The 14,220-nt window shown below is 36.9% G+C and overlaps 2 protein-coding genes across 2 annotated transcripts in view; one reads left to right on the top strand and one right to left on the bottom strand.

The window, feature by feature from the left end:
- Positions 1–14,220, bottom strand: part of IL1RAPL1 (interleukin 1 receptor accessory protein like 1) — a 1,468,096-nt gene that overhangs the window by 656,645 nt on the left and 797,231 nt on the right. The window lies entirely within an intron of this gene.
- Positions 4,079–6,469, top strand: LOC308239422 (transcription factor SPT20 homolog; the record flags this gene model as incomplete). The annotated part of the gene is made up of 2 exons (XM_080652249.1): positions 4,079–5,755; positions 6,122–6,469. The coding sequence occupies 2 exons, from the start codon at positions 4,079–4,081 to the stop codon at positions 6,467–6,469; spliced, it is 2,025 nt and encodes a 674-aa protein (XP_080508375.1).

The following is a 14,220-nucleotide window of genomic DNA, read 5'->3' as shown; positions in this document are numbered from 1 at the left end:
GGCACCATACGTCTTCATTTTTTCATAGGAAGAATGAGATGCTTTTGAGAGAAAACATATTCTTTGAAAACAGTGATAAAGATAAAAAGAATAACTGACCAAAGATGAAAAGCTCTAGTGAATCAAGATAGCATAAAATAATTAGAAGAACCAGACTTTGAAAACAATGCACCACTTGTTTAAAATACCACCACCAACCACCAATAACAACAAAATGTACATGTTATAAAGTAAGGAAACTCAGGTAGTTTGAAATATGAAATCAAGTGAACCATGCAATCCCCCTACTCTATCCACCTCAAAATAACTTCTGTTGTTACTTTGGGTGATACACATCCACATCCATACTTGCACAAAGCAGAGAAAAACTTTAACTTGACGCTCCAACAGAAATTTTATTATTAAGCAAGTTCAGAACTGGAAGAACGCTATGAATTATAATTTTATTTAAAAAACACACCTCCAAATAGAAAAGGACAAACCACAGGAAGAAGTGAAATAGGAGACAGTAAAATTTAGGAGAGACAAGGCATAAATGAGATTTAAATTTCAAGGTAATTTTGGTAGACAGAATTTCTAAAATGGCCAAAAATGACCCATTCTAATTCCCAGAACATGTGAGTATGAGTTACCACTTCTGTAATTATGGTCTATTACGAGGCACCATGACTTAAAATAGGGAGGATTATCCTGGATTTTCAGGCCCTTAAAAACACAAAACACTTGGAGCATGAAAAGGATTCAACATGCCAGCCATGCTTGAGGATGGATGGAGACACTTGCTAAAGCATGTGAGCAACTCTTAGGAGCTGAGAGAGGCTCCTGGCTGACAATCAGCAAGAAAAGGATAACTTTGATTCTATGACCACAGGAATCTGAATCTGGCCAACTACTTGAGTAAGCTTGCATGTGGATTCTTCCCCATATGCTCCAGTTAGAAGCCTAACCCAGCCAACCTTGGTTTTTGTTTTGAGACCCTAAGCTGAGCCTGCCCTGTGTTATAACATAAAGAACTGTGAAAAAAAATGGGTGTTGTTTTATGCCACTGATTGATTTTGTGGTAATTTATTATGGCAGCAATACAATACTAATAGAGTTCCTGAGGGAGTTCAGGTATAACCACAATTTATCATAGGGTCATCAACGACAGAATAGAAAAGAAACAAGAAAATAAAGTCATACAAAAAGGTTCAGAAAGAACATAATAGAAAAGACCAGAAGATATTATATCCAACATACTTATAACTGAAATCACTGAAGGAAAAAAGCAAATCAAAGGAACAGACAAAATATTTTAAGAATACTATTCAAAACAAACAAACAAAAATAAAAACTCTGTTGAAATGAAAACTCTGAATTTATATAGTAAAAATAGCCCATCATGTACCTCGAAAAACAGAAAGAATGGTCAATTCCAAAAAATACCTTAGTAAAACTATTATACCTTTTTTTTTAAGAATATGAACCTCCAGAGGAAAATGGCCAAGCCCTTACATAGGAAAACACAAAACACAACAACAGCAGAGCAAAATTTTCAAAAATCCTAAAGAAGCCAAAACCGGTTTGGCTCAGTGGATAGAGCGTCAGCCTGCGGACTGAAAGGTCCCAGGTTCGATTCCGGTCAAGGGCACGTAACTTGGTTGCGGGCACATCCCCAGTAGGAGGTGTGCAGGAGGCAGCTGATCGATGTTTCTCTCTCGTCGATGTTTCTAACTCTCTATCCCTCTTCCTTCCTCTCTGTAAAAAATCAATAAAATATTTAAAAAAAAAATCCTAAAGAAAAGGGCAGGGTGTGAGCCAAGATCTTAAATCAGCAAGATTTTAAGAATTAAAAAAAAAATTCTGAGGAAATATTATACATATGAACTCTTCCTACAAATAGATAATTTTACAATAAAAAGAGAAAGATTTGGAGAAATTTTGGTAATGAACATAGATAACTGAAGTTCTGGTACTAAAATAAAGGCAGTAGTAAGATTCAAGTAATAATGTGCAAAAAGTTTTTACTGTGATGAAGTAGAAATGTCACAACTAAAAAATGCAAAGAAAGGGAGAAAGGTATACAGTGTAATTTGATTCATTAACAGTAGCTGGGAATTAAAATACTTAAAGCTGGCAAAGCTAGCATAGAAAAATATGAATAAAAAAAAGAGGGCTAAAATGATTCTAGAAAGGTATCAGTATAAACATATGGAAACAAAAAAATTTGAAAACAAAATATAATATAAAATGGCATGACAGAACTGTAGGATCTTTTTATATTAAGGATATTAGTTATTTTCTAAGTATATTGCAAACATTGCCTCCAAATTTATAATTTAATTTTGATTATTTGCCATGGAGTTGGTTTTCATTTATTTTTAAATAATTATATCAACCTCTCATTTTATAACTTCTAAATTTTGTGTCTTTTAGAAAGATCACCTTCACTCTGGAGAAAATAGTCTCCAATATTTTCTTCTACTAGTTTTATGGTTTCATGATTGCTCCATTTGTTTTTATACAAGTGATAATAGACAAAAGTTTTTTTTTTTTCAAACAGGTTTCCTTGTTACCATCATTGCTGAGTGAAATGTTATATTTTCTCCACTCACATGTGATGCAGCTCATTGTATAACAAACTCCTGTGTGTTTTTGGAATTATTTCTCAGATCTCCAACTGTTCAATGTATATCGCTTGAAATTTATTTAAAACAACTTCACTATTCTTGAGTGTTTATATTTCCATGTAAACTTTAGAACTACATTGACTTGTTCTAATAGGGCACCTTCATGGATGATCAGTTTTACTTTGAAATAAGTAATTCAATGCATATTTGTAAAAATTACCCACAACATTTGCTTATTATCTTAGATAATATCCAGTGGGACATCTGCCATGAAATTCCCTATCAATGTTACGAAGTGCTTCTTTTCTTTTAGGGGTAATTTCTTAGAAAAGTGGAAAGAGATCAGGCTTTGGAGTGAGAAATTAGATTTGTACAGTGCCTCAGCTGCTTACTACTTTGTAACCTTGAGCTCATTACTTAAGTTGGTTGAATGTCAGTTTCTTCCTTTGGAAAATGAGGATAAAAACGGCTGCTCTGTAAAATTCCTGAAACATTAAATTGTATTTTGAATAAGTATGAAGTATCCCTGCCGGTTGGTGGGACCTCTCGGGAAAATAATTTCCAATAGAGGTTGAAAGCATCCTCATGTATAACTACAATCTAGATTTCTCTCCTAACCACAGAATTGCCAGGACGTAACCCCCTTTTATTTGTCTGATAAATTTCTATTCACCCGCAATTATCCGTGAATAGCTTTTCTCATTTCTCCTTGTTTAGCACTTTCTCTCTTTCATCACTGTATCCAAACGTTTATAAATTGTTATTATCTGACTACTTGTTTGCCTCCCTAAGGAAACTGTGAACTCCTTCATGACCATTGTCCTTTTGTGCCAATCCTACCATATCATCTCCCTCATAATTCATTCTCAAAGGTAGCTGTTTGTTGAACATACATACATTTTTTACGGGAAGGGGGAGAGCACATAGGGCATATTTATTTTGTATTTTTTCTATCCTTTGTTCTTTGTTTAAAAGAAATACCCGGTGGGGAGGAGGAGGACACTGCGTTAGTCCCTAGAAACAGTTTTTGTCATTATCTTTTAAAACTGCATGGACTTGACCTAAATGCCTCACCCAACCAACTCGCCAATAGGAAGGGCAGGCACCAGAACAGGAAGTGTCCATGACGGAGGGGGGTGGGGGAAGGTACGCAAGCATATAGAAGTCTGTGTGATCTGAGAATCTCACGTGGACTTCCGGCTGAGATAAGGTCAACGGACGCGAGGCGAGGCCCAGTGCAGAGACCAGAGCCTGTGCAGATAAAGGTATTTTCAAAAACTAGCAATAATTTGGTGTAGTGCTCCCTTGGGGACAGGTATCTTGGTGTCCATATTGACTTTAGATGGGTAGCCCACTGCGCAGTCGCGGCATTTACAAAACGGTGCATCAATGTTAAAGATGGATTAGTCACCCTGTGTGACAGCGCACTTACGTTTTCTCTTCTTTTAGGGCCCCCACTTTGTATCACAATGCAAAGAGCTTTAGAACAAGCTTTGGACCATGCGGATCGTGTCATTGAAAGCGCCCAACAGAGACCTCCTAACAGGAAATCCTCATCTACTGGGGGGAAATCTCTGCATGAAAAGCTGTATGACATATATGTTGAAGAGTGCGGGAAAGAGCCCGAAGTTACGGAGGAATTAACGCGCAATGTGCACTTGCTAGAGAAGCTTTTTAAGAGGGAGTCCTTGCCCTGTTTAGTGGTCAACCTATACCCAGGAAAGGAGGGCTATTCGCTGATGATCAAGGGAGAAAATGAACTCTATTCAGAGACCATTAGACTGCCTTATGAGGAAAGGGACTTTCTTGAATACTTGGATGCAAAGGAACTGCCTCCTATTTTGGTAGATGTCCTAGAAAAGTCTCAGGCTAACATATTTCAGAGCGGGTGTGTCATCACAGAGGTACGGGACTATAGACATTGCACGAACACGGACCACAGTGGTTACCAAAGCAGGCATGTTCTCTTACGCCCAACGATGCAGACATTAGCTTCTGATGTACACTCCATAACCAGCGATAACCAGATATGGACCCAGGAAGACAAACTTTCACTTGAGAGCCAGCTGATCTTAGCTACCGCTGAGCCCCTGTGCCTTGATCCTTCTGTATCAGTAGCGTGCATTGAAAACAAGCTGCTCTATAACAAGCAAAAGATGAACACTCCCCCAATGAGAAGGAATTTCAAGAGGTATTCTATGGCCTCCCTGAATTGGCAGCAGGAGCTGTCTTATAGTTCACCCCCTCCTGAGCTAAGGGCATGGGATTTTCACAAAAAAAGGAAAGAAAGGCAAGCAGGTCAGCAGGATGACCTCAAATTTTCCAAAGCAGGAAGTTGTGTAGATATGTGGAAACAGCAACCCTGTGACTTGGAGGTCCCTTCTGAAGTAGATGTGGACAAATATGCTAAAGAGGAGAGGTCTGTCGCATACGATGATGCACAACAGACAGTCTGGCCAGCCCTGGAGGCACAAGATGATTCTCTATTTGGATGTGAAGCTGGCGATCCATCCCAGATAACAAAGCCAACCATCATGCAGTCTCTGAATGATCCACTTATCTCTGGAAAGAGAAAGTCACATAAAAAAGCCAGAGGTAGGAGACAGATGTCTCACCACAGCTCCTCCACAGATGACCATTCCAGGAGTTCCAGGCCTGGGTCACAGACTGGTGCTGGGAAAGCAGCCAGGCAGTCCAAGAAATTGGTGAAGAAGAGGGACAAATGTCCAGTCAGGGTGGCACAGGGCTCCAGTGGCTCCGCCAGTCTCAGCCAGCTTTCTCCAGGGAGAGCAGCAGAACAGCCTCAGGCCGTGTCAATTCCGTCTGCAGTACTGGGCAAGGGAGGCCAACACACACCTCCAGCCATCAGTCTTCCCTGCAGCTCAGGAAACAGTTCCTCGGATAACAGTTTTACTCCACAGCAGGCAAGCTGCTTTCATAAATCTCCATCTCATGCCCCTGCTTCAGAGCCACCAAGTCTTCCCAAGAAATCTTCTGTGAAAGGGAACCGAGTTCGCACACTTCCTGTAGCCACCGTGTCTACTGCCAGTGCATCACCAAAGACCCCGGCCAGCAAGGTCAAGGCCACCTCTGCTCATCCCAAGGTCACCAAAGTGATAATCCCTGCTCATGCAGCCCAGACGGCGGTGAGAGGTTCTACTCCCCTGAAGGGCTCTACTGCTAGGACCAAGACTCCTGTAGCAATCAAGCCCAGAATCTTATGCGCAGGAGGCCAACAGCTAGCACATACAGAGCCTGCTTTACCAAAGCCTCCTTCACAAGGCATTAAAATTATTTTTAAAAGTTCTCCAGCACTCACACCCATAGCTCTATTGCAGTTCCCAGGTTCAGTCATTTTGAACACCCAGCAGCAGCCACAGCAGCAGCCCCAGCAGCAGCTGCAGCCGCAGCCACAGCCACAGCAGCAGCCACAGCAGCCACAGCAGCAGCCACAGCAATTCTATCAGTTGATTCCACAACAACATCAGCAACCTCTATCTCATTTTCAACAGCCAGTGGCAAAGGGTTCAAGTCCAAAAGGTTCACCCCGTCAAAGAATGATCTTACCTGCTCCGCAAGTTGCTATCATTAACCCCAATGAAGTAGGAAGTTTTCTGCAGCCCCAGATGGCCGTGTTGTCTCAGCCTAGCTCTACCCTGACAATACCTGGGCAAAGCCCTCCCCAACAGAGGGTTCTGTTTCCTGCTGTCATCCAGCAGCTGCCACACTCCCAGCCGGTACAGTTGAGAATCCTGCAGATCCCAGTGACTGTGCCAACCACAGAAACCCCAAACAGCTCAGCCACATCCACATCCACATCCACATCATGGCCAGCAGGAAGCAAGCCAGCCAAAAGGTAAAATGAATAGAGGCCCACATAGCAAGTCCAAGTCCTAAATCTTGCATTATTTTTCTTTTTAAAAACATCAAAAGAGCATTGAACCAAAGGGTTTCTTATTTTTATTACATTTTTATCTTTAATGTCTCAGTATTTTACATTTCTAGGTCTGCAAACTGTACAGAAACACAACCCTATGATTTTTAAGTAAAAACAGGGAAATAATTTAATGGGGGAAGAAAAAGAATGGGCTATGAATGAAATGAAAATCTTAGCTTTGCAATTTACTAATTTTATGACTATTTTTATGTCTCTGATTTCCTTGTCTGTAACATGTGAATAGAAATATGTACTTTTTAAGTTTATCGTCAAGGTTAATGTAAACAATATATACTAAATATTAATTTTAAATTATATTTAAATTAATTTTTAATTATTAAAACAGTAAATATTTGAAATAAACCTAAGTATTTAAGCTGAAAATAAACTATAGTAATAACATTAGTGCAAATAATAGTTTTGTTACATTACATAAAAACCAACCTTAGAATCAATAGAAACTATGCCTTGGAAATTTAATTCGTAGTTTAAAAAAAGCACTAGACTTAAAAAATAATAAGGATATTATTTTTACACATATGTATATATATATATTTAGATAGGTCTAGACATATAGATAGATTTTAATTTCTCTATTAATAAAAAGTAGCCCTTTAACTCCATCTCAATGCCCTGCCCAACATGGTGAATTCTCTGTTTAATAAAACTGGATGCATTAGAAACTTGTAATTCATTCTTCAGTAATTGAGGGATGATTTGAATATATGACTCAATATCATTTGTCAGACTATGTTCTTCAAATGCATTATTCATATTGTGCTTATTATTTTACAAACACTTCATAATATACAAATGCACCTGTTGCCTGCCATTCATCTTGCTCCTCTATTCTGTCTTAATTATTTTGTCCCCATCAGACAGGATAATAATCACAAGAGAGAAAAGGTAAAGATTTCTTGATTTATAATGGACAAGTGAATGAAAAATGATAAGTTTAGGTAAACTGATGAAACAAATTACAACAGGGAATTATAGGGGAAAGAATGAGTAATTGGGATATAAAAATGTCTTTATATATGACTGTTAATTTAAAATGATTTCTGTAGCTTCTAAACAACATTATTTTAGGATAATATTATAAGTTAGGAACTAAAAATCTAGATCAAACCTCCCTACCCCCAAGAGCTTGAGTAAATTGAAACGTGGATAATATTTTAAAATCTATATGTATGTGCTCAGTGTGCTCCCACAGCCATCTTTCTGTGGTTCCCCCCCACCCCCCGCTGGGCAGCCTCCCAAAGTCCCTCCCCCTGGCCAGCTGGCCCCAATCGGCCCCGATTGGGACTGGGCGAAACAGCCCCGATTGGCCCCGATTGCTGGCCAGGCCAAGGGACCCCATCCATGCATGAATTCGTGCACCAGCCTCTAGTATTTTATAAGCAAATATAAATATTTATTTCTCTTGACAATATCTTCCTGATTTTCTGGAATTGAAGATTGCTTGAAAAGAATGAGTTATTGAAAGCATTTATAATTCTTTTTTGTTAAATAGTTGTTTGCTTGACTTTATTTTATTGTAATGATATTTGCTATTTGAGCTACCCCTGTGGATTACCAGTAAAAATCTTTCACTTAAAGTGTTCAAATGTGATGATATTCATCATCTCTCCAAGCTTATAAGAACCTTTACTATTTGGTGGTAGAATAATTTAAAAAGTTCTAGAATTAATTATCAAGTAACTTTCAGTAATTTTAAAAAGCAGAAAATCTATCTGCACACTTTTATCATCCATTCTACTCAAACTTGTGGACTTTGAGGGATTCTTAGAGAAATGTTCAGACTTCCTTTTTTTGTTGATTAGATACTTTATTCTTAATGGCCTGTCCGATTCACATTTAGAGTCAGAAAGCAAACATAAGGAAATAAAATTCTGAGTTAAGTATTTTATATCAAAGATTCAAGTTTGACAATATTACTTCCCTATCCTACAACACTCACAAACCCTTGAGCATTTCTGTTTAGCACAGAGAATAGGCTAGAAACAATACCAGGCATGCCAGTCACTCATTTGAAAGTTTTTGTTCTTTTCCCACAATTTTTAAAAGCACCTCTCCCTAATTTTTTTTATTATAATATACTTGACATACAGGTAGACAGCATAATGACTCAGCATCTCTATTCCTTATGATGCAATCACCACAAAAGTCTATTAATTATGCCTTATCACTATAACATTGACTATTTTCCCTATGCTCAACTTCACATCCCCATGACTTTAAAATAAGTGGTTTTTCCCCCTTATTCTTCTTCACCTTTTACAGCCATCCCTGTACCCCGTTCCCCTCCAGCAAGCATTCATTTGTTCTCTGTATCTGAGTCTGCTTCTGTTTTATTTGTTCATTTGCTTTGTTTTCTTAACAGCTGAACCACTACCCAATTTAAGGAAATAAATGATATACAAAAGTTAGAGGTAGAATGAGTCTTGACTCTAGCAAATAGATGTATGGTGCAACATTTTCATCTGTGACATTTCTGACCAAGTCAGGCTACTTTGCTTAATCTCCTTCTCTGCATCTTCATACCCCATGGAATCAAATTCAAACTTTTGTTTATCAAAACTGGTCTTTTTTTGAGCTGGATTTTGGCTGTCACTCCTCCTCCTACAGATTTTGGCTGTCATCTCCTAGTACATCCCCATTCACATCTATGGCTTTGGCAGCACTTAAATACTGTTGTCCCTGATGTGTCATGTTCTTCCTCAATTTCATGTGTTGGTGGAGAACGGCAACCAGGAACTCCTTTCTATTCTCAGCTCATCATTTAATACTCAGCCTAAGCAACACACCTCTGGCATCTATTTTTCATATTACCCTTTATGACATTTCAAAGAATTTCCCAGGGTTATCTGTGGATCAAATATGACAGTAAATATAAAGAAAAAGAAGAATTGAAAAAGTATATTAATGTAAGTATACATTTCAAAGTTTTTATTTTTTCCAAACTTAGGTTGTATGACTTTGCAAGCATTTATAAGGATTAGTACTTTTACTGGAATGATTAAAATTTGACGTTTATATAAAACTGAATATATGTAATGTATATTTATGATCTCTAATACTTTGTGTTGAATGTCATAATTGTCTCTCGAAAACATGAAAAGAATACTAAATGGGAATTATTATTGTAAAAAACTGGATATATGAAAATAATAGTACTTTTACTAGTATTTGAACATCATTTCTCTTTAGGCAGATACATAACTTAATAATTATTTTATTTATTTTAATTTAACTAAATAATAGTTAAAATAATACCTATATGTAAGAAGTAAGAAAATGAAATATGGCTTTTTTTTGTCTTTGTGGATTTAACCAAGAAAATACTCCCAAAGTAATGATTCAGGTATAGGTTATTCTGATGAACTACAACAGAACAGTCTTCTCTTGCAAAATTCCAAGACCAAACTGAGGAACAAGAAGACAAGTCACTAAGATACTTACTTACTTGTTATTTCAAATCACCCTGTTTCTTGTATTTCTTATAAGTTTTGAATTTGGCGCATATACTAAATCTATGCAAATAAAACAACATTCTCCTGTCTCTGTTTACCTGTTATTATATCATGTGGTAATAGTCTGATAGAGTTTTATTATTTGCTCTTTTTTTGTTTTTTTTCCTCCTTTTCTTTTTTTTCTTTTTAGCTCAATCCCTCCATTCCCCCCATCCACCCATCCCATTTCTCTATACAGCTCTCAGCCTGATTTCTACCTATGAGTCTGTTTCTATTTTGCTTGTGGGGAGAGGGTGCTAGGTTTGGGATGATAGGACTTAAAAAGAAATGTGGTGGGGAAATAGAGAATTGTTTAATGAGTAGAGTTTCAGTTTCCCCAAATGAAAAAGTTATAGTGATTTATTGAACAACAATGTGAACATACCTACCATTACTGAAGTGTATACCTAAGAATGGTTTAAGTGGTAAATTTCACCACAATTGATACTTAAAGCAACAATAATAAAATAGATGTGGCATACAAAATATTTCATTTTTGCCCTAGCTGGTCTGGCTCAGTGGATAGTGTTGGCCTGCGGACTGAAGGGTCCCAGGTTCGATTCCAGTCAAGGGTACATGCCAGGGTTGCAGGCTTGATCCCCAGTAGGGGGCGTACGGGAGGCAGCCGATCAATGATTCTCTCTCATCATTGATGTTTCTACCTCTCTCTCCCTCTCTCTTCCTTTCTGAAATCAATAAAAATATATTTTAAAAAATATTTCATTTTCAGGGGCCTTAAGGGCACCTTTGTCACCCATGTGTTTATGGCAGGGTGGTTCAGAACACAGCCCTCTGGAGCCAGACTGTCTAATTTCAAAACCTGGCTCTGCCACTTACTCCTTGTGGGACCAGGGGTAAGTTACTTAACCTCTCTGTGCCTCAATTTTTTCATCTGCAAAATGGATATATTCAATAGGTCTGTTTTCACATAGTTGTTACAAGATTTAGGGAAGATGATATTTTGCCCTAGCCAGTTTGGCTCAGTGGATAGAGCGTTGGCCTGGGGACCAAAGGGTTCTGGGTTCGATTCCGGTCGAGGGCAGATACTTTGATTAAAGGCTCCTCCCAGGTCCGGGCCAGGGCCTGTGCAGGAGGCAACCAATTGATGTGTTTCTTTCACATCCATGTTTCTTTCTGTCTTTCCCTTTCCCTAAAAAATCAATGGAAAAATATCCCCGGGTGAGGATTAACAAAACAAAACAAAAAGATGACATTTTAAAGCTTTTTAAACATTCCATAAAATAAATTCTCCAGAATAACTAAAACGAAGGGGTTATTCTCACCAAATTTAAAAGATATTCTTTAGATAATGTAACAATACAGGGCTATCTGGAAAACATGAAAATACTGTGGTGAGCAACAGGGACCACCTGGAAGTGATGCTAATTCTCCAATGCAAATAAATGAGATCTACATTACTTCTGATTTTCAAAATGATGTGGCATCAGTTTTCTGATGCTCTGGACACAACAAGCAAATGATAGTGTCTAATATAAGCCCAAAATCTAACATCCCAACAGGAGACCCCCCTGAATTGCAAATTAAGTTGCCTCACACATGCTGCATTCCACAAAGCCTATTTCAAGCTAGGTGGCTATAGGAGTTTATTTAATAACTGATGATTCCCCCAGGCAAAGAGAGAGAAGGCCAGTGAGCACAGTGCTTCAGAGCAGAAGAGAGCCTGTGGATACCCTTGTAGGCACCAGTCAAAACCAGTCACTCACCTAAAGTGCTTACCAGTAAGTATAAAGTGGTTGCCATACCTTGCATTCATTCATTCATTCACTCATTCAAATATTTATTGAGCATCTATTATAGGATAGATTGTGTCAAACCTCTAAAGACACAGCAGTAAATGAGACACGATGTCTTTCAAAAGCTCACAGTCTAGTACATAAATACTGACAAAGTAGAGAAAACTACAGTGTGGCTTCCAAAACAAATTGTAAGCATAGAAGTTATGCATGAACTTTTTTAGTTTTTAGACTATATGGTATTCAATGATAATTTTAAGAAACTTTCCAATTTAGGATTTAAAATGGAAATAGCAACAGACCTCCAGATGTAGTGTTGACATAATATCACTTTTTTTATCACTTACTCTCATTTCAGCTTAATAAGCTCTCTTGGCTCTCATCTTTCAATGTTTAATCCAAAGCAATTAAACTGATATGCAAATGCCATTTGCATTGCTTTAAGAGTGACACTTAATACACAATCTCATTATAATAGGCAACTAGAATGTTTGTAGAATGATCAGCTCATTTTTATTTTTAAAATATGTGTTTTCTTGTAAGTATACTTATAAATAAAATGTACACATACACAGATTTCATTTGATAAATGCCATGTGGATATATTTGTCTTGTATACTGAACACAGTCAATACCATGTGATATTTCTATTTAAAAGCTTGCTATTCTTTTGCTCAGTCTCTACAGAAATAAATATTTTAGCTACTGAATTGCATTAACAAAAATTACAAGTGTGTGTGTGTGTGTGTGTGTGTGTATTTAAGGCAATTTGCCATTTAGGATTTAGTTCTAACTGGAAAATCAGAAGATAATAGTGGAAATGCCAGATATGCTTTATGAGAATAGATTCAAATAGTTAGGCTTGTTTGGTAGATTGGTTGTATTAATGGTCCCCGTTTTTAACTCCTACATCTATCAAAACCCTTTGAAATGTAACCTCCACTCTGAATCCATCCACCATGTGAATTGCTTGGGCCAATGGGATGTTAGAAGTCATTATGCAGAGGCTTGAGTTATACTTAGACATCTCTTTCTCCTTTGTTGTTCCACTGCTGTTGACATGTGAACATGCCTGATGAATAAAGTCTCATAGAACTAGATTCTAGCCTCCCCACCCCAGTTATCTATCTGAGGCTATCCGAAATCAGTCAACAAGTAGTTGACTTCTACAGAGGAATTCAGCTGTAGTTGGCTCAGTTTAGGAGATAGTATATTTTCCATCTCTGAGAGTCATTGTTTTTTATCATCATCTGTTGTGAGAAACATTATGTAGGATGGTACATATCACTGCCTTAAGATTTAATAGCTTTTCTTTTTTAAATTGATTTTCCATTAAACATTATTTAATAACATTAAAACTACCTGAAGCTAGATAGAAAGATACTCTATTAAGCAGAAAGATGTATCAGAATTTGAACATTTCTTCAAAAAGGAAATAGATTTAAATTAAAAGCCTTGTCTAGTAGCTCAAAAATATTTGGTGGCCAAACTAATATTAATAATTAATTTATATTAGTCCCACACATTCACTAAAAAATATTTATTAAGAAACTACTATGTGTTACATTGTCCACAATTCTGGAAAACAAAACAGATAATCTTTAAGACTTTTATTTAAGTGCTTTGCTTGGTAAACTCAACTTTTAAAAAATCCTTAGTTAAACCAAAAACATAAAAATCAGCTTTTTAAAAAGTGTTTGACACAAATAACAAATTAAAATATTAATTTCTGTTTATGTACAAAAAGGAAACAAAAATATACAAGAATGAAATATATGATCTAGAATTAATCTGGACTTAATTTTATTTAAATTTTGACTCCTATAATTATTTCCTTCCTTATCTATTCCATCTGTGACCCAAGACTTACAGGACTAAAAACCATTTAAGTAAATCTAAAAACTTACAGTTTAGCATGATCCTAAGACAAACAGTTGGCCAATTGACCAAACCTTGAATTGTGGAAACCCATATATCCTGTCAGGAGTGCTAAAGGATTTGGAGTATGGGGCTAAGGTGAGGAAGATGGGCTTAAATCCCAGCTCCATTTATAAGTTGTCTGACCTTAGGTCAGTAATTTAAACTCTTTAACTTATTACTATATACCTGCTTTAAAGTCCAGAGGTGTACTACACTGAATATGACCTTTTGATATAATTGTTCATAGCTCACAAGTTATTTTTTTCTGATTCTACAGCTCCACACAATACTTTCTTACCTATATTAAGAATCTAAGATGTAAAAAGAAGCCCTCCCAAAAAAAAAAAGATAAAGACATTATAAAGAAAGAGAATTACAGGCCAATATCCCTGAAGAACATATATGCTAAAATTCTCAACAAAATATTAGCAAATAGGATCCAGCAATATATTAAAAAGATCATACAACATGACCAAGTGGGATTTTTT

Source organism: Plecotus auritus (genome assembly GCF_963455305.1).
Source record: "Plecotus auritus genome assembly, chromosome: X".
Taxonomy (NCBI): Eukaryota; Metazoa; Chordata; class Mammalia; order Chiroptera; family Vespertilionidae; genus Plecotus; species Plecotus auritus.
This window is presented reverse-complemented; position numbering and strand designations above follow the sequence as displayed.